At 47.7% G+C, this 26,016-nt stretch overlaps 1 protein-coding gene across 1 annotated transcript in view; it reads left to right on the forward strand.

The window, feature by feature from the left end:
* Hpse2 (heparanase 2 (inactive)) overlaps positions 1–25,469 on the forward strand; it is a 282,113-nt gene extending 256,644 nt beyond the window's left edge. Inside the window, exons 9-10 of the mRNA XM_052182103.1 lie at positions 6,080–6,226; positions 23,490–25,469. Of these exons, the coding sequence (XP_052038063.1) occupies positions 6,080–6,226; positions 23,490–23,655 (313 nt within the window). The 3' untranslated portion in view covers positions 23,656–25,469. The remainder of the gene's footprint in view (positions 1–6,079; positions 6,227–23,489) is intronic.
* The last annotated feature ends 547 nt before the right edge of the window (positions 25,470–26,016 follow it).

A 26,016-nucleotide genomic window follows, 5' to 3' on the forward strand; every position in this document is an offset into this window, starting at 1 on the left:
GCTGATGACCTGACCCACCACAGAGCTTAAGAAAATAAGTATCTATAACACAAGCACACTTGGCTTAGACTGGTGGGTGTCCCACTAGGTCTCTGGAAAGGACAAGGGGAAGCATCATTTTCCATATTTCAGAAACCTCAGTTATGTTCAGTGTTAAAGGGCTGTGAAATGTAGACTTCCTTTCGAGGAAAAGGGGTTCTAGAAGCATCATCACCCACTGTGGTGCTGTGAGCTTCTTCTTCTCCTGTTAGCCTGACGTACTGGGTATCAACACAATTCTCTTTAAAACAGGTAAGTCAACTGTTAGTAAAGTTTAGCAGGTTTTCTTTTTAAGTTTAAAATGCACAGACGGGAAATTTTTAAAACTGCATCTAAAACAAAAACCAACTGGTCATCTATTTCTTACATCACTTCCTGTTTAAGGCAGAGGAGGTTTCTCTGGGGAGAATTCTTTTCTCTTACTACAGAGAAAACCTGGGGGCAGGACTGCCTCCTGGCTCCCATCAGACCTCCATCCAGGGCCTATCGGGGCTGATCAAGGGGAGAGAGGCACAAAGAAGTGCTGTGGTCGGATTACACCATATGTTCCTTCTCTGGCCTTGATGAGACAGAAGCCAAGCCTGTTCATTGATAAGATGCTTTCAAAGAGTCACTGTAAGCAGAGGTGGGCGCCAGGGGCTGTTGTCTTCCCTGTAGATACAAGTGCCTATTGTAGAGGAGGGACTCTGTCTTGGGGACAGGCCAGAAGCTTTCAACATCACATTTGCTCGGCAGGAAGCTCTGTCCTTTACCTGACAGGGACTGACTGCTTTATGGCCTTGCCTGGAATTATCTGATCATCACACAAGGCAACATTGTATTCCTTGTCTATAGCAGGCCCTGAGGCAACCACCCAAAAGGTGGACCCCCATCCTCAGGAGAGAAAAATTACTCTTGGTACCTTCTGTCCCTATTGGAAAACATACCAGTCTGTGGCCTTTGTAATAGTAGTCTGCATCCAGGAATAAGACAGTAATACCTATAGGTGCTGAGAAGGATTTGTGTGTCCTCACTGAGGGTTCCCGGAGGAGGCCCATCCCAGGGCTCTCACTAGTGCTCATGGATATTCTCCTGGAAAGGCCTCAGTTGCATTCTGACGGTGCCTCGAAGCTGGGGCCGGTGATCCTGTTTATATCCTGTGTGTCTACTACAATAACAGGCAGGGAAAAGGTCTTTGTGGCGTGTACCCAAAACGTGGTGCTCCTGGTGGGCTATGGGTATAATTCTCGCCTATCACATCAGCCAGAGGATCAAGCATAATAAAACTGTGTTGAATTCTATCATTCACTATCATGAGACCTCCAGCAATCCCTCCCTGCCCCAACTGCTCCCCCACTTCTATGGAAGCCAATCAGAACCTCTTGAAAGAAATTCCACCATGTTCCTATCAAAACAACCTCTCCTTCTCCTCATCAAAAGAAAGAAGACTTTCATAAACTACTAAGAACCAAGTTAAAGGTCTTTTTCATTCCTTCAAATATGTAAGGATACTTTTGCAAGGCCTCCTCCTTGCAAAAAGTGTCAGGTGTCCAGATAGCTAGGCACAACAATAAGAGAACACCTGCTCCAAGAAGCCATGGACCTGTCTTGTCGCACAGCCTCGCCAGTTAGGAGCAGCACTGTTGGCCAATGCACTTAAATTTATTTGTGTGCAAAGAAGACAAAGGTACAGAATCATCTCAACAGATACATTGGCTTCACACTGCTCAACCTTGACCAACAGCCTGAAATAAATGTCTGATATTAAAACAGGAGCTTACAGTTCCTGTGCTTCCATAGCCTTGTAAAGTTCTGCAGCCTGTGGCATCACCTTAAGTAAGAAGTTTCCGTGTGTCCCCTATCTGCCAGTGACAGGCTTCTTGTGGCAGAGCTTTGCATTTGAAGAAGGTTCTTAGAGATCAATCAGCCTCGTGCCCCGCAGAGCATAGACATCCCTTTTATATCTTCCTCATAGTCATTTGTCACCTACTCGGACACCGTTGTGTCTCTCATGCATTATGGATCCCTTCTGGCCTCGCAGAGCCTGATCCCCTAAAACTTGATTTAGGAGAAGTCGGGTTCTCAAGCAAGCCAACACCAGCAAGTGCCTTCGTCCTCGTCTGAAGTTAACCAGTTATACAGCACCAGCAGGCCTTCCACTCCCTGCAATCAAGTGTTGACAGAGAAACTGTTTTATGGCCGGTTCTGCTGAAACCGTGTGTGTGTCTGGGGTGGAGCTGAGGTCCTCAGCCACACTCAGAACCAACTGAAACCTAGTGGATGCTGAAGCAAAATGGAGCCTTTTGGGGTTCAAATTCGTTTGCTATTGGCAAAACATGACTTCCTGTTTTTCAGAAGAAGTTTTTTTTTTTTTTTTTAAGCTCATAAAAAAAGGTTCCTGAGGTTTCTTGGACATCAAATGACTCTTACAAAACAATATTTTGATGAGTTAAGTGTAAATGAATCAGGAACATGTGGATTAAATTTCCCTTAAAATACACAGGGGCTTTGAAATTAAGGGGAAAAATGTTTGGCAAAACAGGGCCTGAGGTTTACCAAACCCAAAACCTTTGAATTAGATTTGGAGACAATGAACCAGCTACATTCTCAAGCACATTAACTTTCGCTGGGAATGATCAATGACTGAAGCGCATCACCCCCCCCCCCCTTTCCCAGACTTCCCGCTTCACTGGAGATGTTTCTAGAACACGACTGTTTTCTGTCTGGAACTCAAGACACACCTCCCATCTGACATCTCCACCTCCTATATCCAGGGTCTTCCCAGTCCAACATCCCTCCTCTGACTCACTTCCTCCTCCTCACATGGCAACAAAGAGAAGATGTCAGGCAGGAAAAGAACAGCCAGAAAAGATGAACTCCAGATACACGGTTGGCTGCTGGTGGAAATGTCTCACCACAAGTGAGATGCAGAACAGGACAGACACTCTACCGAAGCACTTCTCTTCAGAAAGGTCACTCACTAAGATAACCAAAGACCGCTAGGACTTACCTGACATCAGACATTAAGAAGGGCACGCTAACCAGGCCTCCAGACACCATTTTTTAACAGAGTACATACTCCTCCAGGATTGGCTACTTGTGGACAGAGAGTATGCATTCTTCAGTACATTCTCAACACAGTGCTCTAGGTTCATGTGGGAACCCCTTCCCAAGAATGTGTCTTTGTAGCCAGATGTCCTCTGCTTCATGCCTTTGCCCATCAACCAAGTACAGCGGTGATTGCTTAGGGCAGTTTTCATTACCAGTTCCTACCTAAGAGGTCCCTGAGTTCTTTGAGAACCCGTTCGATTAGTTCCCTGGGCTGTGCTGCCTTGGCTCTCCCAGGAGAACTGTGTACATAGAAATCAGACTATTGCCAAGTCGCTTGGAAAGACAGCGTTCCCTCCAGCAATGCTGTGTTTCAGGTCTCCCTCCAAGCCTCCAGTTCCTCACATCCCACCCTTCTTCCTGAAGTCTCCAAGGGCACATTCTGCCCCAGCCTGCCAAGGAGAAACTCGTAAATGGAAGCACGTGCTTTTCTCCTCCTCCACGCTGGCCTTTAAAACCTTTGTTTAATAGCTTGCTAGAGGGTTTACTGTGGTCTGGCTAAACTGATACCCACCCACACCCAATTTGCTCACACCCTGGAGCCCACAGTACCTATAGCTAATGATGTCTTCATCTGTCTTGTACGTAGCTCACCTAAGCTAAGATCCCACCTATAGAAATGAGCTGATATTCTTCTTCAGTGACAGTCACTGCCAACACAAGCCGCCAGCATCCTTCCTCAGAAAACAGGCCTGCTCAAATCAATTGGCATCCTCTTCCGAATCATTTGACTGCAAAAGCTAATTTACGTGCTGCAGGGGATTAGAATGGAATGGAGGAAGGACTGCATAGGGGAGCCATTTAATGATTTATCAGAACACAAATGCAGACCTCCAAGAAGCCTCAACACAACAAGTAGCCAATCCTGGAGGAGTACCTTCTTACAGATGTAACGGGAAAATGTCTGATACATAGCCAGGAGGATATTCTGGGAATCCTTCTCATAACCTCAGTGTTTTTGGTCTAAGATTGTAGTTCCTAAACCCAATTCATCAGCCAAATATCATAGCAAGATCTTAATACAGATTCCCAGGCCTCGAGCCCAAATGAAGAGAACCTGTACTTTAAAACTCCCTTGTCTTACCAGCCTGCCCTTGGCTGCGTAACTCTTCACTTGGCCTCTGTAAGAACGAAGACTGTGGCCTGAGAATCCGGGCTTCCATATGTGCAAGCAGCATTTTCCTCTGGGCGAGGTTGTCTCAGAGTTTCTCTGAACTCTTCTTTTGAAGGCTGGGCTGGGTCATTTTTTCTGTTTCCTCTCATTAACCTATACAGATGGGGCCCCACGGGACCTCTTAGAAACAAGGTCTTTTTCCTACAGAGAGGGAAATCATTATAGCTTTGCTGATACACACGGAAAGGTTCTCCTTGCATGCAACTTATGTTCTCCCCTAGTTCAAACACCCTGCTCTCATCTAAAGGGATTCTAAAATGGCGACTGAGCAAATGAAAGAACACTGATTCAGTATGAACAAGAATATAAAATACAACATCATGATCCCATTTCTTCTCTCAGGTTGGCAAAGATATTTTAAAAGATAAATACCCAGTGTTCTTAAGGACATGAAGAGATGAGTACTCTTAAAACAGAGCTGGCAGAAGCAAATTTTTACAAACTGTTTAAATAACATCAATATTATCAAAATATGTATATTTATCAGAATAAGTGATGTTGCTGTGGTTTTAAAAAAAAAAAGTTTCACCCAAGACCATTAAGATACCTCCGTGAATAAAGGCATTTGCTGTCAATAGTTATTATCTGAATTTGAGCCCAGGGCCAAAAGCAATCTTTCTCAGAATGCCCACACCTACATGGCTTCCAGTAAGAAGATGCATTTCTCATTCACACCTTGTCCACCATGGCTGCCTGGGCTCTGCTGTCCATATTCATTTCACACCCAGGCCTTTGTGACCAACACCTTCGAGCTGGGAATGGTGGCATGTGTCTGTAACCCCAACACAGAGACTGAGGCAGGATGCTCATAATTCATTGACAGTCTAGGCTACCTACAAGAGATTGTGTCTGCAGAAGTAAAAGCTAAACAACAAGATGCCTCTAGTCCTCCCCTAGCAGAGGCAACAAGCAAGTCGTCCAGTGGACAGTTAGTTCCTCAGCATCTACTCAGACATCTGAACATGTCCACCCACGTCACACTAGAGAAAGCAGGCCATGTAATCCCTGGAGTCCAAGAGCACAGGATACAAACTCTCTTCCCTGTGACACCACAGGGACGTCACAGGGAAGACTGGAGACCTGATGAGGATACATACAGTGCACACACACCTTGACCCAGTGATTCCAGCATCTAAGAATGTTGCCACCAAAAATAAGCATTATACACAAAAGATTTATGTAAAGTTAAGGCTTTGTGACATCATTTATAATGGCAAAAAACTGAAAACAACATGAATCCATAAAAGTGGTGGACTGGCTAAATGAATTATGTTACATTTCTATGATTGGAAATTCAGCATTCCTGAATTAGTGGAAGAAACTACAGTAGCACAAGACCATGTGTACACTAGCTGAAAAGGTCTTTGTAGATAGTTTGATCCTATAGTCAAAATGCTTTATAGATAATTCTCAAACTAAGATTTATAAATGCTGAATGCTGACCAAAATTTTCTTTTAGTTCCTTGTTTCTTTATTTACCTGTTTTTTTCTTTTTTGGCAGTCATTTCATACACACACACACACACACACACACACACACACAAACACACATATTCCCAATAAATTTAAAGAAGCATGGGGTGAAAGGTGGGTACCGTCTCTTGAGGAAACTGCAGTAACCAGGCACCCCATCCTGAAGGTCTCCTAGGATGACCCATGAAATGAGGGTGCTTTCTGGGGTGGCCCTGTTTTGTACAGCCTGTAAGTTATTTGGGAGCATCTCTCACTGACCACTTTGTCTCGTCTTCTCCTGCTCCTCTCTCTGTCTCTTGAACGCAGCCACAACTATGTCCGCGGCTCTATTACACTTTTCATCATCAACCTACATCGATCAAGAAAGAAAATCAAACTGGCTGGGACTCTCAGGGACAAGCTCGTGCACCAGTACCTGCTGCAGCCCTACGGGCAGGAAGGCCTAAAGTCCAGGTAAGTGCCAAGCCAGAGTAAGCTCAGGACGACGCGGGCAGGGGCTGAGTGCAAGGAAGCAGGAGTCGACCTTTCTCCTGAAGGCAATGTGGTTGCTACTCATCACAGGGGCTTGAGAAAGTGGACTGGGATAAACAGCCTAGGGGGAGATTCGGATCCTTTTGGGGAAATCTCTAGGCAGGTCCATGTCCACCCCCATGTTTACATTTAATTGCAAAATCAAACAGTAGACAAAATATTTCTCAACCGGGGTACTGTTGGTATTTGCGCACATCAGTTCTTCATTCTGTCATATTATCACATGACAGTATGCATATCTCTTCCAGCTATAGCGTAGAACGTTATGACTCCCCTGTCATCTTATCTCCAAAGCCCAAGGTGGAGAAAGAAGCCCCAGACAAAGACCCAGAGTTCAGGGATCAACAGTCATTTTTGCCCTTAACTGTATAACTTTGGCACACCACTGAGGGACACTGTACTCCAGGATCCCTGTGGCCCTCCAGACAGCCTCCCTCAGTCTCTCCTGGAGACTGGCAACACTGCTGTCCCAGCAGAAGGCAGTGCTGACCCAGATTGAGAAGGCCTGGCCAAGGGCAGAAAGGCCCCAGCCCCCGAGCGAGGCCTCTTAGAACAGGCATGGGATGCTTTGCAGATCAAGGGCGTTCCCGTTGCATTTTTAATGTTTACCAAGTTTAACAAAGCTGTAAACTTGGAGCAGGTGGCTCGCACTCCCACAGCTGCCCACAAATATTTGTGCTATAATTGGTCAGTGCTTCACTGCAACCTTGGTGGCTTGCATTTGGCTTCCAACTGTATGTGCAATGGAACAAAACAGTCTGGGAAGTCACTTACTGACTCTCCTTAGCCCGCCCCAGATCTGTATTTTCACATCCTGGTTCCTTCCGTCCACTGCATATACATAGTTTGTACTTTTCTTTATTTGAATACTGCCTACATCCTCAGGACCCTTGAAAGTTTTGTCACTATCTATAACACTGTAGTCTGCAGCTGGCATGCTGAATTCTCATCCCTCATCCTAAGCAGGACACCCAGTGTTGGCCTAAGATTTGCCACAAAATGATTGTATGACCTAGGTAAATCCTCAATCTGCCTGTCTCTGTCTCAAGCCCTAAAACCTAGCACTCATGTGTTGCTCTGCATTTGCTACGGTCCTTTGCAGTCCTAAATTCTCAAACTGGTTCTGATTTTTCTCAGGACTATAAGTGCAGGCAAATCTCTCACTAGTATTCAATAATGACCTGCAAAGATATTTCTAGCATAGATAAAAGACTAAGTCCCTGCAGTGATCGATCGTGACAGTTGAGAGTCCCTGAAACCAGAGAGCTTGGGAGCTGAGCCTGTCCAGAGTCAAGAAGAAAATGCATACTTACTTAGTGTCATGCTTTTTGTCCAGTAGGTCAAGATGTCAATCCTTTCTCTATATGAGACAAGTTCTATCTTATAAGCTCTGTGAGCCTCAGTTTCCTCTCAAGTGGTACAGAGTACATGAGGTAACCCATGTCAGGTTCCGGGTGCACCATAAATACTTCATGAACATCCATCGCCTTCCGGACCCTCCACTCAGGACCAGGCCTTGCTGAAAGAGGAGGAATAATTGTTGTACCTAAGAATGGTCTTTTTCATTCTTCTTTGTGTGTTAAAGATTATGGTTTTATAAAAGGCATACTGAGAGCAGCATAAAAATCAAACCAAGCTGACCAGCGTGGTTGATGGTAAGAGGGAAGTATCTTTGAATGAGCCTGTTTCCCAGCAACCAAGGGCATAGTTCTCGTCACTGTTCACCCCAGCACTGGGGCCAGGCCTCCACGGCCTTGTCCTTAGGGTACCTGAAATAACTGACTCTCTGGCTGTGAAACACTTTGCCACCCTGCACGTCACCTAGTCAGCAGACTCAGAAGGAGCTGGGTTAGTTTTGTTCAGACTATAGGAGGACGACAAGACAAAGCAATTCCATTCCACAGGAATCCTGAAGAAAAACTTGGTAAAATGCTGAGATCAAATGGACCTGAAGGCTTGCAGGAGCTGACATCCATCCGTGAGATTAGCTCTTGGTTTCTTTATCTGTAAAAAAAAAGAAGAGAGTGAGATCAAATTAGAGGGCAGTAGTGAAATAGAGCCTTCTCTGGGTACAAAGCATGAATGCATACATCTGTGATATAAATCACACAGCTATAAGATAGTTACATTTTACTTTATATGTTGGTATCACATATATTATATTTATGCATATTATTATATGTGTGGTATTAAGTAGTTCTAAACCTGTAGATCCCAACCCCTTTGGCAAACATCTGTCCAAAAATATATACATTTATGATTCATAACAGCAGCAAAATTAAGCTTGTGAAGTAGCAACAAGAATAATTTTATGATTAGAGGTCACCACAGCATGAGGAACTGTATTGAAGGGTCACAGCATTGGGAAAGTAGAGAACCAGTGGTTTAGAATCAGAGGTAAAGAGCTCCTGATCCCACATCTGACCTGTCACTAGCACACAGCTAAACTTCAGACTTTACAGTGACATTTTGGTCTGATCCTTTCCTACAAAGTGGTAATAATTTATCGTGTCTTTTGTCCCAGACCCTGGAGGCTCTGACTCTGTGCTGTGCCGTCTTGGCCCGTAAGTTGCTAGGCAGGGACTGACAGACAATCAAGTGGACTGACTGGTTAGTACCACATCTTGCACCCCGTTCTGCTACAGGGCAAGAGCCCTCAGTGAGTCAGGCTGGGGGTCTCCAAGGAAGCACGGGGCGGTGTCAGCAAAGCAAAGTGCTCAGAAAGGATGAAAGGAAAGGATAGGAAGTGATTTCAGTCTTTGGTGTCTCTTTTCTTTCTTTTATAAGCCTCTTGGGCCTGACTCTGTTCTATATCTGCTAATTCCTTGCTACAGCCTAAAGCCACATTAACTCAGAAGAGAATGGAAAGTTCTTGGGGCAAAGAATATGTAACCGTTCCTCTCTGGAGCAGCCAGAAAAGGATCTCACACAAGCAAGCCCCATTCAAACCCGCAGTTAGGTCTGCATTAGGAGGGTGCCAGAAGGGTTTTTGTTAAGACGGTGAAATGGTTATCCTCTCAGAATTGCCATCAAGGCTGGGAAGATTGGAAGCCTCTGAAAGGATATCACTGAGTCAGTGGAAACTGAGGGGGTCAGCCCTCTCGTAGGAAGAACTCCCAAAGCTGCTGCTCAGCCATCGCCTTAGCATCTGAGATTACCATCTCCTGTCTCAGTGGTCAACCAGTACCGACACCACACACACCTTGATTCTTTATTTAAATGGCTGTGGAAATCATTGTATCATTCTAGGAACCAGACAAGAGGCCAGGACTCTTTGTCCTACAGGGTAGGCATTTTAGAAAATGTCAAGTGTTCAAGCCAAGAATCTCCTGCATCTGGAGCGCGCATACTCATCACAGACTAGTTGACAGAAGCAGGAGAATTGGTTCAGAGAAGACAGGTAAGCTTAGGGCTTTTGCTGCCAAGCAAAATTTGGCAAATTTGGCCTATAATACTTCAAACTGGCAGGGATACAAGGGGTTCGGTTCAAAAGAGTTAAGTTTCACTTTGGAGTCACCTGGTCTGCCTGGCGGAGGACAGGATGGATCTCCTCAGTGGCCGGGAGTGTGTGAGGAGGATGGTATGTAGCCATTCCCGCCTTAGAGGACTGGACAAGAGAGGACTGCCCCCCCATCGCACTGTCCACGGCTACCAGCGTTCTCTGCAGTCCAGTGTCCTCTATACGCCCAGAGCCTGTGGTCTCAATGGTCACCAGCCAAGTAACTTCTTCAAACCACCAAAGGACCACACACAGAGGCTGTGCTAACGAGTGGTGGTGGCAAGAGCTGGCTGCGTTCTCTCAGAAAATCCCCAGCTGTGGGTCTCCTGTGGGCTAGGCCTCGGCTTTATGGGACATCGTCCCTTTTGGAATATGGCAGAGGAGAGGAGCACTCCTTCTAGGGGAGTTCCACCTTCTACAGAAAGTGTCTTCTCATGGCCCTGTGTGACCACAGACGGAGAACTGTTCATCACTAGGGAATCAGTCATGCCTGGGCATAAATGTCTCCAAGGTCTTTCAGCAAACATAAGCAACATCTGGATGGGAGAAGCCAACTAATGTGAGAGAGTGGGAGAGACACTTTTCCATGAAGTCAGACAGGTGTGAGGACAGATTCCAGGTGTGTTCTCTCTCTCTCTCTCTCTCTCTCTCTCTCTCTCTCTCTCTCTCTCTCTCTCTCTCTCTCTCTCTCTCTCTCTCTCCCTCCCTCCCTCCCTCCTTTAATTCCATTTAGAGGGGGTGTGATATGAAAATGAGAAAAGAAGGGACACCTTTCATCAGATTAGACATTCTCACACACAGACCTCAGGGAACCAGTGTCTGCTAAGAGTTCTGGGCTTAGTGACATTTGGAGGGAATCTTGATCCGTCCCCTGTCCTCATTTAGAGTGTGCATTAAACCGCATAGACCAGAGGCTGTTCCGTGGTTACTGGCCACAGTTCAGTCTGTCTGAACATTTCATTTTGTGCTAATACAGAGGAAACTTGCAGTAATAGCTGCAGCAGCCGGCCGTCACCTTATATAACCTTAGCAACACCGCCAGGAAGCGTGTACCTCCCGCTTTAGAGGTGGAGAAACTGAGTTTTGCAGCACTGCCTTAGTCACCCAAGAATTGCACAACTAGAAATGACAAAGCAAGGAAGCACCTGGTGTGCTGGGTCCTCGCCCACGCCCGTCCTCAGCGGTGTGCTGCCCCTGCAGTCCAGTAGTGAGCCGTCATGATTACAGAGGACAAAGCTACCACCAAATAACTGAAATGGCTGAGCCTGTCTGGGTTCGTCCATCTTAACTCTGCCCAGAATTAATGCATTTGAAGAGGCCTCCTCCGCAAAGGGCTAATTGATTCCAGCCCTGTTCAGTAATGGTGGCAGTCACTTACTGTCTGGCCACAGTACAGTGTACATGCCTGTGACTTTCTTGAGCAGTATAAAGGCCAGGCCTTCAAGAGCTCTGTAATGTGGAAGTTTTGGTGGCAAGGTTGTGACGAGAGAACTCTAAGGTCCTTGCCTTCAAAGAAAAACTTATCTCTGGTATTAGAAATAAGACCCAAAGGAAGCAGCCTGGAGCCAGTTCCACAGTGGGGAGCAGGATCTGCCATGGGGTGCAGGGTCTGCCGTGGGGAGCAGGGTCTGCCATGGGGTGCAGGGTCTGCCATGGGGTGCAGGGTCTGCCATGGGGAGCAGGGTCTGCCGTGGGGTACAGGGTCTGCCATGGGGAGCAGGGTCTGCCGTGGGGAGCAGGGTCTGCCGTGGGGAGCAGGGTCTGCCGTGGGGTACAGGGTCTGCCATGGGGAGCAGGGTCTGCTGTGGGGAGCAGGGTCTGCCGTGGGGTGCAGGGTCTGCCGTGGGGAGCAGGGTCTGCCGTGGGGTACAGGGTCTGCCGTGGGGTACAGGGTCTGCCGTGGGGTACAGGGTCCCATTGATGCTTGGACTGCAGCTCTGCGCCTTCTACCCCAGCTGCAGATGCAGCTGTATCTGGGAATCTTAGGCCCTTATGAGCCACACGTCTTGCCTAGCCTCTGAAAAGAATAAACATTTTTCTTCTTTGTCCTCAAACTGCTTGGTTTTTTTTTCCCAACTCTCTGGGACATAACTTTTGCTTTGATTTCATCCTCATTAAATTTTATGTCAAAGAATAGCATTGATATCTAACTCCATGCTGATAGAAAGGTGTCATTAGATGCTAGCCAAACAGAAAGGTTCTGAAGACTCAAGTTAACTCCCAGGCACTCCATGTTCCTCTCAGAACCGACTATATGATGCTATCACATGGCTGGGTTCTGAGCTTGCCTGCTGTGGAAGTCCTGAGAACTGAACTGGCCACTGCCACCAACCCCTTACCATCAGTAAATTGGGAAGCACCATGTTTGGGGTTTGGATACCAACAGACCTAGTGAGAAGGAGTTCAGACCCTAGGCCGGAGTACTCCTGATGTCTAATGGTTCTCCCCCAGTGCCAGGGACAGTAGGTGGTACCTGGACTGTATAAACTGTGATCAGCCAGATAATATACTCACTATAGGTTTTTGTTTACTGGACTGCTGGGATCACATCTTTCTAATTAATTTAGGAAAGAGAGGGAGAGACAGAGAGAGAGAGAGAGAGAGAGAGAGAGAGAGAGAGAGAGAGAGAGAGAGAGAGAGAGACTGTAAAATTTGTATAGCTATTAAAAGATGGTGCTTTAGAGGAAAATTTTTTTAAAGATGCCAATAAGTTTCTCATGTCGTACCTGCCTAAAGGATTTCAGCTTCTGTTGGATGGCACAGTGCAGCTCCTAAATTGGTCTACTCCGGGACCACATGACTCCAGTTATAGGAACGGCTCTCTTTACATGAGGCTAAAGGGATATTTCTTGTCATTTCTACACTTCCTTTAAGACAGGTGAGCAGAGTAAATCTACACCCTGTGCTCTGTGTCGAGTTTCAACATCTCTCTCTCTCCTGCCAGCTCTGACCTGATGATCCTTAGAGTTCTTCAGATGTCCTCATTCCAGCTTACACTGGATTCCTGATCCCTGGCATCCACTGAAGTGTAGAATCGTAGCTCATAGAATCATCCTTCCGTTTGCTGCCGAGCCAGCCTTAGGTGAAGAGGTCTGAGCAAGAACAGGAAATGTGTCGTTAGCACGATCTAAGAGCTTCAGATCTCCACTAACTTCATAAAGAAAGATGCTGTTCTTCCGCCACGCTCACTGCGCATGTGTAAGATTAAGATGCTCATCTCTGCTGCTAATGTATTGTTTTCACGAGTTTCCTGTGTCCCTGGCTTATTTTTCCATTGGGAAATTAATTTGTGTTATTAAAAGCATGTAATTTTGCTCTAATATAAGTCAATTGCCCCCTCTGACATCTATCATGTGTATTGAGCTGTATTTTCTAGTATCTTACTAATATTTCACATATTTCACTTTTAGAATATTATTTTGACATGAGGTATTTCTTTTCCATCCTATTTTTTATGGTTTCTTCCATTCCACTTATATCATTTAATTGTGTGCGCCTTTATACCTCTGAGATCAGATGATTGAGCACTGCTATCTTCTTCTAATCTCTCTGTATATCCTTCCCTCTCTCCTTCCCACAGCCTTGCTACCACTCTCCTTGCTCTCTCTCTGTTCTGAGGATTTAAGTCATGGCACGCTGCATGGTAGGTACACACTGTAACACTGAGCACGTATACCCCTCAGCCCATTCTTAAGCGGGACTTTGTTTATATACAGTAGCGAGTAAGGAACTCCAAGCTTAGACTTAGACTGAAAGGATATGGGAGAGCCTGCCAACCATGCAGGGCTTGGGTAGCTTTCGAAATATCAAGAGAAAATCAGACCATTTTTTTTTTATAAAAGTAGATCTTAGAATGGAAACCTCCTTTACCTAGAGAAAGGGGTCCTGCTGGGGCAGCTGCAGCCCGTTTGAAAGGTCAGTAGGAGCTCCTCAGGAGAAGCAAGCCGGCCGGAAGCCCCCAAAGAGCAAGAAAGCTCCCGGGGGACCTTTCCGAGCTGGGCTGAGTGAGCAGCAGTTCAAACACTAACGATCAGGTCTGGGTTCCAAGAGGACACCATAGAAAGCAGCAACACAAATACGTGTGAACAAAGGACTTATTAAAAATGATCACACTCAGGATCTGAGACAGTGGGCAGAGAGAAGAGGCCACGGGTTGTCTGCAGAGAGTGCAAACTCGTTCACAGAAGCATCGAGGGCCTCGTGAGCCTGTTGAACTTTGTGTGTTTTGTGGCTCATGATGAGATGGTAGCTGTGATCGTGTGTGTGGCGTGGTCTGAGTAAGCCATTGTGTGCACATCTGAGAATGCAGTATAGGTGCCAGGTCGGGTATTCTGCACCCCTTATAATCTTCTACTTGAGCAAAGCTTGTCACTGGGGAGCTGGTGACCCAGCCCAGGACTCCGGAGGACCTAGGATGTGAAGGAGCGACGCTGTCCAAAGGGACAGTGTGTTCAGTTCTTGCTTCTCAGTGTGAGGTTGTTGCCCAGGCTTCCTCCGCCTGGGTGTGTCCTTCCCCTGTGTGTGATGCACTCTCCACAGCTTCCCTGGAACTAAGAGCACACTCATCTCACCGTGTACATGCGAGGGGCAGCTTTGGTTTGAAAGGGCAGAAGTGTCCACTTCAGTTTATTCACCAATATATTTCCTTTTGAAAGAACTCACTCACATCTTCTGGATTTAAAAGCATGGCTCTTCACATGGGATAGCAAGAGTCAAAAAGGCTTTTATCCCAAGTGAACTCAGACTGTGACAGCCAGAGGGTTACTTGACCCGTCTCTCCCCAGCTGCAAACCTCTCCAGCCCTTCTCTCCCTGGTGCTGCCTAACCCTGGCTGCACTCTGAACAGCTACTGGCTTCCAAACCCCGGTGCCCACCACACCCCAGAGCAAGTAAGCCAAAGCTCTGGGCTGAAGCAATTCTTAAAGCTCCCTGGGTGATTCAAGTATGTGACCAAAGTGGGGAAGCCTTGGCCTTGCGTCAACCCTGGACACGGGTCCCAGATGATTCACATCGCTGATTTCCCCATCCAGGCACCAGGCCATTCTGCCAAAGGTGTGAGCGTGCCCTGAGCCCCTGGGAATCCTCGTGCCTGAGTAGGAGGCTGAGAGCTGGCCTCTCAAAGCTTCATTGTTTGCTTTGTTTCAAATCCCAGATTAGTAATGTGCAGATTATAGGATTATGAAATGATTTTTCTATTTTACAGTGACTTGACATCTTAAACCAAGATGTTTGCGGATCCACGGTCTTCACTGTTGCTTTCTGAGAGCCTCCGTTTGTTCTTAGCTCCAGACTACTTTCTTCCCGCTCACTCCCAACAGCTGCAGACTTTCTGCACGGCTGTCCATCACGGCTCTGGTCTGTCCCTCTCACACTTACGTGGGGACGCTCTATTCAGGCAGCGGTTTCTGCCCTTTCCCCGTAGGATGATTCCTTCCTCGTGTAGCTAACAGGGCTCTGAATGGCTGGCTCCAAAACTAAGGGCAGGAGAGCTAAATATGTAGGTGGCTCTCATAGACTGAGAAGAGGCAGCCCTTGTCTTCTTTGTGGTTTGGTGATGGAAATGTGTCACCTTTTGGAGGTGACAAGTTCTACTCCGGCTCATTCCTGACGATGAGCTTGAGTCCTGAATCCGCCCGTTAGGAGGTGGCTTGTTCTGCCTGCAGAGCCTATAGCACAAACCTGTCTGCTGGCTGCCAGACCCCAGCAACCACTGAAGGTCACCGCTTCCAGGCTTCTTTTTACAGGAACACATTGCCGTTTGACATCTATGGGACGTGTTATTCTTCTACCTCAGAGGGCCGTACAGAGGACCCGATGTGATACGCGGAGCTCTGTCAAAAGCCAATAAAATGGAGATATTTCTCTACTTGCTTTAATGGATTTCAAGAAGTATCCAGGGAGCCATGACCATAAAGTTGTTGGCCTTCTCCAAGTGTGGCTTATAGACTGTCTTATACCGGCACTGGGAAAACCCTCCACACTGCTTGCGTGGAGAACATGCCCTACAGGGAATGTTCTTGCCCCACACTGCCTCTGCCTGCTTTAGACAGGTAGGGCTGGGGAAAGATGCCTTAGTCTCCAAAAAGGATACCTTACCCCTGAGACAGTGAGGACTCTGAGAACAGCACGGGACCCTGGAAGCCGAAGGGAAGGAGAGAGGAGTTCTGGCTTGGGACCTGGAAAAGTCTAAAGGTTGGAGGCCACCGTGTTTATCCAGAAAGAGAAGCCGTGCTTCTAGGAAATGCTTGTGGTATGAGAGGCCATTTGAGGCCGCGAGATAAGCTTACAGAGGTTTGGTTCAAGGCTCGTTTTGTCTTAGAGGTGGCAAATCTCACAAAGGACCAGAATGCAGGACGCCTGTGGGGTGAGGAGAAAGGCCACAAAGATACACTAGCAGCAGACCGCAGAAACTGTTGAAATCCAGGCTAAATTTGATTTTCCTTCCATTTGTGTTTTTCTATATAATGTGTTTATTATAGTGTGTTTGGCCACACATTTGCATGCTCTAGTGATTTTTTTGGCTTGGTGGGCAAAGCCTAAGTCTGCTGTAATTGACTCTACATCACAGAGAACTGTGCAGATAGGAGTAATACCCCTTAACCACCACTTGGTGACCGTGGCGCTGTTCTTTACAGTGGGAATCAGACATAGTTTACCATGGAGTGGAGTAATGGCTCTGCAGTTTCTGTATCTGGTTTCAATTGTGTCCTGTGGTCTGAGTGTGATATGCCTATGACATGGAGCTTTGAGACGGTTGCAGAATTAAATTTTCTTTTAAAACTACCCCCAGATGAGTCTCTCATCAGCTGGAGGCTAGCGATAGCCGTATAAATGCAGGCTCCTTAGCTAGGTGCTCATCTTGTCTGCCAAGTGTGCTTGTTAGTTAAGGCACTGGAAGCACATGGTAGAATCCTGTTGTGTGGATTTAGATGGAACACCATTCAAATCATGCCCCCCCCCAAAAAAACCTACTACATTACAGAAAAGTCCTTCCATATCCCCGACACTGAACCTGTGGGATTCCCTGTGCCACATGAAACTGTCCTGGCAGACATTTGGAGCGCTAGATCAAAGCTCTTCAGACCCTCAGTGTGCCCCTCAGAGGGTAGAATGTAGGGTGAATGATTTCATCAGCTTTAAGCAGCGGGGCTTCACCCTAGCGGGGTGAAGGGGACAGGAAGTTTTCTTCCCAATCTTTCCTCTCTCTTCTGGTCCCCTCTGTAGCCGCCCAGCCAGTCCCATCAAACTCAAATGTTACTGAATGGCGGTGGTAGGGGAAAGCCAGACAGCTAAGTCCAAACAACTAAGGCTGAAGAAAGGACGGAGGCTCAGGGAAGGAAGCACTGGGTCACAATTGAAAGAACGATCACTGAGGACTAGGAGCACTCCGAGAGGATCCTGAGCCTTGTCCTGTCCGAAAGAAACAAGACAAAAATCATGGAGCCTTGGCCACCATCATCAGCGCAGCAGCATTCCTCAGGGCCATGTGAAAGGAATTTCCTTTCCTCTGCCTCTCCTGGAGCAGAAGGGAAGCAAGCCCACGGTTCTGAAACCTGGCTGGGCCCCTCCGGCTCTAACCTGGCCCTGACCTGGAGGAGGGCAGGGCAGCTGCACACACCAGTTTCCCAGCACAGCTCGGGAAGCTGCACTAACAGGTGCTGCCGGGGGTGGCGGGGGACCCAGAACCCCGGAGAGCCTGGCGCCGGGGCCAGCGATTCCGATTCCGCACCTGCGGCGGGTCCCCCCTGGGCACTCTGGCTGGGAAACCCGCACCGCCCGGGAACTGCATCGCGCTTCCTTAATCTCGGTCCCCACTCCAGACAGGACCCCTGCCAAGGGGGCCACAGTGCAGTTTGGGTTTGGGTTTGATTGATACTACGATTTGTTTCTTTGACACACTAAGCACAAGGTACACCTCCCGGCCTTGGGGAGATGGGGTGAGGACAGCAGGGACTAGAGGACAAGTTCGGCTTTCTGGGAGCCCAGCAGTCTGGCGCTCCCCTCGCTGTTGTATAGAACAAGAGTGCCCCCTAGTGGCTCAAAATTAGCGTCGCTCTAGGAGAGAGCTACTGAAGCACACGTGCACATTAACACAAGCATTCTTACTTGTTCTGTCTTCTGTCCCTTCTCCTTCTCTCTTGCCTTCAATCGCATTATTTACAATCTAGAAGCATACTGAAGTGGCCAGAAACCTATCTAGACTGACACATTTAATGTCTGCAATCTAGACTGAATTCAGTTTCTGGACTTGCAGTCTGTTGTCTTCCCTTCTGAGTCGTAGTGCTTCTGACTGTACAGTTACCTTTAATGTTTCCTGGAATGTAAGCTGTACCGGATGTGGATAGATAAAAGAATAAAGAGCGAGACAGTCATCAGCCCTCCTATCTGGGGTGAGGACAAGCAGCCACACTTTCATGATCCAAGTCAAGGCCCAAGAAGTGCAAGGAATTATGGGACACTTTTGAGGGGCCCTTGTGCCTGATATAAAGAACAAGCAAGACCATCAAGAACTTAAGGGGCTGGAGAGACGGTCCAGCAGCAAGAGCAGTTCTGTTACCAGACTCCTGTAGCCCTGACTCCAGAGACTCCAATGCCCTCTTCTGGCCCCCATGGAGGCTTGCATTAGTGTGTAAATGCCCCCTCAGTGCACACAAGAAAATTAAAATCAGTCTTTAAAGAAGACACAGCAGCAGCTGGGGGCAGCGTGTGGGGAAAGTTTCAAGGATTGGAAACAACAAAAACAGAATCCTAAGAAAACTAAGCTGAGAAATTGCAGCACAGGGTGACGGAAGTGGAATGGTAGACTGGGCGGGGGTTAGAATGAGCCTCCAAGGAGATGGAGGTGTTGATAAAAGGGCCAGCCCAGGGGCACTTCAAATGTCCTTCTAAAAGCCAGTGGACATTTACACCGGTGAATGATATGCTCAGATTTCTGTTTGTTCAGGATCATTCTAATTAGACATTGAACTTTGCCTTAGGTCTGGGCAGCCTGGCTGACAGCTAGTCAGGACCAGGGAGACCTCAGGTTCATCCGATCTGTCTGTCACTCCGTCCTCTGGAGAAACCTAAACCCAGTGTCTGAGGTAGATATGGGGTCTTTTTCTAATCTTCTCTTCAAGGCCCCCAAAAATGCCAATCAAAAACAGACACCAGCTTCTGAGTCTGTTTCTGACAACAACAACCCCATAAAAGCATGCACAGACGCAGAGCCAAGGTTGCAAAAGGATGTGGTCATTAGACTTTCTATCCTGGGGCCTGAGAAGAGTCAAACCCCTACTCATGACTAAGAACCATAATAAGCCACGGGGACCAGACACTGTAGACAAGCAATGGAGGAGGAATGGCCGGGCCACGACACTCCCGTGGAGAACCAGCGGGACAGAGGGCTTGACTCTGAATTGACTTAGAATCCCATTTCAATTAACACAGAAAACTGAGAAAGCAGGTTTAGAAATTGGAAAGTAACTCAAACTCTATAAAAACAAAAGGCAATAAAACACAGTTGTCCCAATATTTGGATAGCTTAGGTACCCTCAGCAATTAAACCACGGAAGCTGGAGAGAAATAGTTCAGCTTTGGCTGGACCATCTAGCGTTCTGTTGAAAAGTCGTGACCCAGGGAGGAAGATGATGATAAAGGCGGAATGATAAGAACAGCAAAGAAAGAAATGAGGTCCGGAGAGTGCCACCCGAGAAACTGAGACAGACAGCGTGAACTAGGAGGTCAGCAGGCCAGCCCCTGGCTTACTGCTTCTTAGTTCTGTGACCCTGCCACTTAGCCTCTCTGACCGTGTCTCAGTGGTGCGGTTACAAAAATAACTAAGCTTTTCATATTGCACAGGGGGCTTTAGCGCTGTCATGAAGGCCAGGAAAGACCGTGGTGAGGGAATCCCTGCACGTATCAGGCCTGCCTCTTACTGGCTGTGACTCGGATAAGTTTTAGACCCTCTAGACTTTGATTTGCTCATGTAGAACATGAGGCTGCAGCACGTCTGGATTGAAGGAACCCAGGCCAAGCAAACCCAAGAACCCTGCCTTTCACACCAAAGTGGTCCACAGCCCGTGACCTTTTCTTTTGACACTGATGGGATTGCAAATGTGCCGATTCCTCACTGTATATCACTGAAGGACAGTGTTACATTCAGCATGATATGATTTCACTGGGTAACAAATATTTTTAAAAATCATAAGCAGAAAGAAGAGAACAAAAGCAAGCAGCGGTATTAAAGCACATTATCTTTAAGACTTTCTCTTAAAGGAGGGATTTGAAGATAAAGACTATGAGGACCCAAAGTCTGAATAAGCCTCACCCACAAAATTAACTCACATCTGCCTGCCTAGCCAGGAGATGGACATACAGATATTTTCTTTCTTTCTCTCTCTCTTTCCTTCTTTCTTTTCTTTCTTTCTTTCTTTTTCTTTTCTTTCTTTTTTTTTTCTTTGATGAAAAACGCTAGCAGTGATCAATGGCCTCCTGTCAGGTGGGAATAAGGTGTCTGGTGAGTGACTGTGAGAATCAGCAATAATTCAGATCTTATCTAACATCTCACTGAGAGGCAGAGTAATTGCTAGTTAATAGAATCTATGAAGGCACTCTCTGCAAACCTCCAGGGAGCCTGCTCTAGAGCATGGAAACTAATGGGGGAGGCCTGGAAATTCTGCAGAGGGTCTCAAAGACCATTCACTTATTCCAAAAAGCATGTTGATTCCCTGCCTTATGCCTCCGCAGACTGTTTTCACAACTTGGTGAGAGACAAAGCAATGAAAACCACAGAGAAAAGAGGGCAAGGCTAAGAGAGCCTCCCTCACCCAAGGGCTAGAGAAGGTTTTCCAGAACAGGAAACAGCCGAGCAGACTCAAGGACCCTCACAGCTAGGCTGAGAGGAAGGCAAGTGCCTGCAGGTGGAGGCAACGTCTCCTTAAGGACTCAGAAACACTTGATTTGCCCACACCGTGCGGACAAATGCCAAACCTCACCACAGTCTTTCTCAGTCTCCTCCTCGGGCTGGAGAGATGGCTCACTGGCTAGCAGTGCTGGCTGCTCTCCCAGAGGACCAGCTGTGGTTCCTAGCACTCAAATCAGCCAGCCCACAGCCAGATGTAACTCTAGCGTCACTGACAGGTCCAACCTCTGGAGGGAACCCCACACAGCATAGTATAGACACATATTCACATAAATAAAACTGTAATTATCTTTTTAAGAGTGATAAAAATGTCTTCCAACAATAATAATAATAATAATAATAATAATAATATAATTTTATAACAGTTTTAAGATAACCTATATCTTATTCATCTCAGCCATGTCCCCTGAATATTTTAATTCCTCTGTACATATCTGCTTAACACTTTCCTCTGAAAAAAAAAATTTACTCCATCTATGTGTAAGGCATTTTAAAAATCCTAAACCACTTTTGCATATATATGTATTGATGACGTCCTCACATACTCAACCCCCACCTGCCCCTGAGGCTCTCAGCTGGACCGAAGCCTGGCGACCCCAGGACTGAAAGTAGAGAAGTAGCCGGAGTTGGCATCATACGGGAGGGATGGGAGGGAGGGAGGGATGGGAGGTGCTGGCAGTGTGAGGAGGCACAGAGGCATGCTGGGAGAGGCAGGGAGGAAGGCAGAGACACAGCGGGCTTGGCAAACATTAAAGGCAGAATGGTTTTGACTCTGAAGCTGGCTGTGGGAGTTGGGGAAGGCGTCTCAGAAGACTCCCAGCTTTCTACTTGTGTGACCGGCTAAATGGTGGCTGATGTTGTCGCAGATGTGTTTAAAAGCAGAGATCCAGGCAGGGTTTGAACTGGACCATGTGACTTTGAAGCTTCTTGGGGGCTGCTAAGTAGGAGTACATAAGTCCAAAGGAAGGACCTGGGTGGAGATATGGCCTTGGGCATCGATGACGCAGGAATAGTAATCACGGTCACCAGTGTAGGTAATACCTCCTAAAAGGACAAAGCATGGGACTCTGCATCTGGGTGGCAGGTAGCAAAGGAATAGCTCCCATTAGCAGGAAGCAGCGTCCAGAGAAACCAAGAGAGAGGGAAAAGAGCGCTGGGTGCCAGGGGTGGGGAAGGGGCGATGGGAAACTCAGTTCCATAGATAAGCCAAGAAGGGCCAGGAGCAGCGCACAGTGACCACGCCTCCCGCTGCCTGGCTCCTCCTCCTCCAAAGCCCTTCCGTGCTCTTTAGCTCTTCTCAAGATAGCTGTGGGATCCTCTCACGGGCACAGAAGCTTCCGGGTGAGCAGGTAAGGGCTTTGTCAGTCAGCTCCTAAGTTACTGACCTAGCTCCTAAAATTGGAGGTTTCAGTCCAGGCTCTAGCCGAGCTCCTGGGTGTAGCTATAACCCACAATGAGGAGCTGCAGGAGGGCCTGTGCAGAGCAGCTCCTTCCTGGATGAGCACTTGCTTACCACACTTTGTTCTGCACTTCCCAGACCCCAAAGGCATCAGTACCCTGGTAGCATCTGAGTCTAAAGCATGCAACCTAAATCCTTGCACGTAATTCTACATATAAGGAAGACTGAGGTGTGCAAGCAGAGAGGTGGTACGCACTTGAGTGTGCTTTAGAAAGTCAGTTCGCGTTATCGGCCACCTGGTTATTGGATACCCACACCGCCTGAAATAAAGAAAAAGAAAATAAACTACAAAAACTATAAGCTGCCCGAGGCTTCTTTTGGGTCTGGGCCCTTCCCCACTCGCCCCTCCAATAAACAGGCTGTCCTCACTGGGAGGAAGTAAAGATGCCCCTGACATTTGGAGCCAAGAGCTTCTTAGATATTTGGTGAAGTCAACCCTGACCTTGAGTCCGTTCTCCCTGCCCATGCCATCCAGAGGCTCACTGCTCAGCCTCCTGCTGCCTGGGCAGTCCCTCCAACCAGAGAGTGCGCTGCTCCGATGGAGCTGGACTCAGCCCAAACCTGCCCCTGCTACACCAGGCCTGGAGCCCCTCCACCCCCACCCCGCTCTTCATTGGATGCCGCTTACAGCACGTTTATCTCTGGGAATTCGCTGCTCTATCAAGCATGGGTCCGATTATCTCTCTCTGAATCTGTCAGTCCTTCATAATGTAGAAGGAACAGCAGACAGAGGTCTCTATCACAGGTGATAACATTCCGGTTTCCTTATAGTCCAAGTGACATCGTGCTGTATTGTCACCATGGAGGTTAAACAAGGACCAAAAGCCCTCCCTCACTGTGCAGTGCTGGTTATCTGAAAGTGATCTGCAACTGTATTTCCAGTTGACGACCCGACTTGAATGTTTCTTCTGATCTGCATACCTGAACAGTATCAGAGAGATAAGAGAGGTGACACGGAGAAGGAGTCCATACCTTATGCCAAAGATAGCTGCCAGTCCCTGCCCACTCAGCCTAAGACGAGCGAGCTGTTTGTCTTTTCCGAGTCTGCTTTGGATACAGTCCCCTTTCCATGAGCTGACAGTGTATAGTTATACAGTGTGGTCACATGTGCTCACAGTGCCACCAGCTTTGTTGTTACGGCTACGGTGCAAACACCTAGTACGCATTTAATATGAAACTCATTCTTAAACTTGAACCATTGGAGCTGGTGCCCTGTCTCTGTCATTTCAGAATAATTCGAAACAAGTCGCATGTCAGTTCTCTTCCCCGCTGATGATATTCAGGATGCAGGCTTGTGCTAATGAGTCCCCTTTCCCTCCTGTAGGTCAGTGCAGCTCAACGGCCAGCCCTTGGTGATGGTGGACGACGGGACCCTTCCAGAACTGAAGCCCCGCCCCCTGCGGGCCGGCCGGACGTTGGTCATCCCTCCGGTCACCATGGGCTTTTATGTGGTCAAGAATGTCAATGCTCTGGCCTGCCGTTATCGATAAGTCACCCTCTGTTCCTGAGCTCCTGGTGGGCCTGCTGGACCGCTCTCTGCTCCTCCACACATATAACGCCCCTATTCCTCAGACACCTTCTCTAGCAACCAGCTCTACTCCCGGGCTGCTGGGGCAGCATAGACTCTCCAAAGGAAGACTAAACGCCCTAGTGTGGGCTTAGTCTAGGTGGGTGGCATCTGTCCCTAAGGAAAATGTAGACATTCTCTATTCCTATGCAAAGATAAAGATGTGTCTGTTTACGCGCAAACAGCTGACAGCAAGCTTCCAGAGCAGTGTTTCCAAACCAGCTGCCCTAGGTCCTGACCACACAGCAATGTAACTAACTGCAAACCCCAGGCCCTAGCCAAGGCTGCTGTCCTCTGCAGAGGACAAGGAGGTGGGGAGCAGGTAGGGGTGCAAATCTAATCCTCTTCTGACTCCTCCTTTGTCTGTTTCCTGCTGCTGCCTCGGTTTCCTGACGCCTCTCTTCCCATAGGGAGCTAATGGGTGCGTCAGCGCTGGCCTGCTGGGTGAGCTGTTTATATAATCTCCTGGCTGATGCATGAGTGTGCGCATCTGGGTTTCTGACAGTGGCATCCATCACTGGCTAGTCCTCTGGGAGCGGGTGCTTCACAAGTAGAATTACAGCCATACTCTAAAGTTTGTAAGGTTCTATTCCTCTCTGAATCTAGATTCCCTCCAGCTCAGAATGGGAGTCAGGTAACAATATTCACTGAGCAGAGAGCAATGTGTTAGGCCCCACCAGAAGACACCATCATTCTTCATGCTGCCAGGAGGGAGAGAGTTGTAGTACAAAGAAAAAGCACACAGAGACATCAAACCTGTGTGTGTGCACGGGCGCGCATGAAGACACACACACACACACACACACACACACACACACACACACGGATCCAACAAAGCAATTTATACCTTGCCCTCAAACTGAAATAATTTCAATGACTCAAAACAGTAAGAAGGCCTTAGTTGTTTGATTGACCAAAAATCATTTAGAAGAAGAAGGTATGAATGAAGTCACTGCAGACAAGGTCGAACCTTTCTGCCTCTCCCCAAGTAGCGGAGTCTTAGTACATTTACTAGGAGAAAGATTAAAGGTGACCAGTTCCGTCCTACCCTAGGTGGGTGTGATTAAGCATGGTGCGAAGTCTTCTGTGGGCTCTGTTAAGGACGAATGGGGAACTGGTCTGAGAGCAACAGATAAATATTATGTAGAAGGCTTCTGAGCTGGGCAGGCAGGAGGAGGGACTTAAAGTCCACGACTGGGACCTTTATTTGGCTACAGAATATGGGAGTCTTTGGAAGTAAGCTATAGTCACACTGACTTCCTATGGACATGATTGACCTCAGGAACAAAATGACATGAATGATGTTGCCTTCGAGGAGAAAGGGGACCCTTGACACTCCTAGGTGCCAGATAAGTCCGGGACATCATTTTGGTGTGGACAGGCAGGCCTGGGGAAGCAGCAGGGGTGGTGTCTGGGGAATAAGGGCTTAGTCCGGTTTGCAAAGTGAGAGACAAGGGAAAGGTTAGACAGCAGGGTGCCCAAGACTTTCAGCTTGGAGAGCTGGGAATTTGGTAGTGGGGAGCCACCCATCTGATTCTCCCTGTAAGGAAGACAGTGGGATCGGACTTTGGGTGCTTATTTTCAGTACAGGATGAGCATTATGCTAGGACATGAAAGGGCAGAGGACTGAAGACAGGCTGGACCCGGCCATGGTAAGCTCGGAAGCATCTAGAAAGGATGGTCCATGGGACTGCCACCCATCTAGGCTCCCAGGGAGCCTCCCTTCTCAGGCGCCTTCCATGGACCTACTGGAGGGAGGGAGGGAGGGAGGGAGGGAGGGAGGGAGGGAGGGAGGAAGGAAGGAAGGAAGGAAGGAAGGAAGGAAGGAAGGAAGGAAGGAAGGAAGGAAGGAAGGAAAAGAAGAGACAAACAGGAGGACCAAAGTCAGGAAGAGTAGGAGGAAGGGAAAGGAGACAGAGAGACAGACAGACAGACAGATGGGTTTTTTTCCCCTTGAACATGTATCAGCATCTCTTCTAAGGACTTGTCTAGGGGCAGCTGCAGAGCTTCTGATAACAGCAAACTGATTAGAGGCCCTCAATGCCAGGCCTGGCTCCTTTGCTTTACATACATAGAAGGCACAAGTTTCTGTTGTCATCTCAAGCCCTTGTGAGGCATGGGAAGGGTCCCCAGGCGCCCAGCATCACACAGTGGGATGGCTTTGTTTGTGGAATCATCCAGAACCTACTTAGTCACCAAGCTCAACAGCATTGCCTCTCACAGACTTGCCCCCTCACCTGTTTGCTCCGTATAGCCAAGGCTTCCAAAGCTGCACACAAACACA

This window comes from Apodemus sylvaticus, chromosome 1 (genome assembly GCF_947179515.1).
Source record: "Apodemus sylvaticus chromosome 1, mApoSyl1.1, whole genome shotgun sequence".
NCBI lineage: Eukaryota > Metazoa > Chordata > Mammalia > Rodentia > Muridae > Apodemus > Apodemus sylvaticus.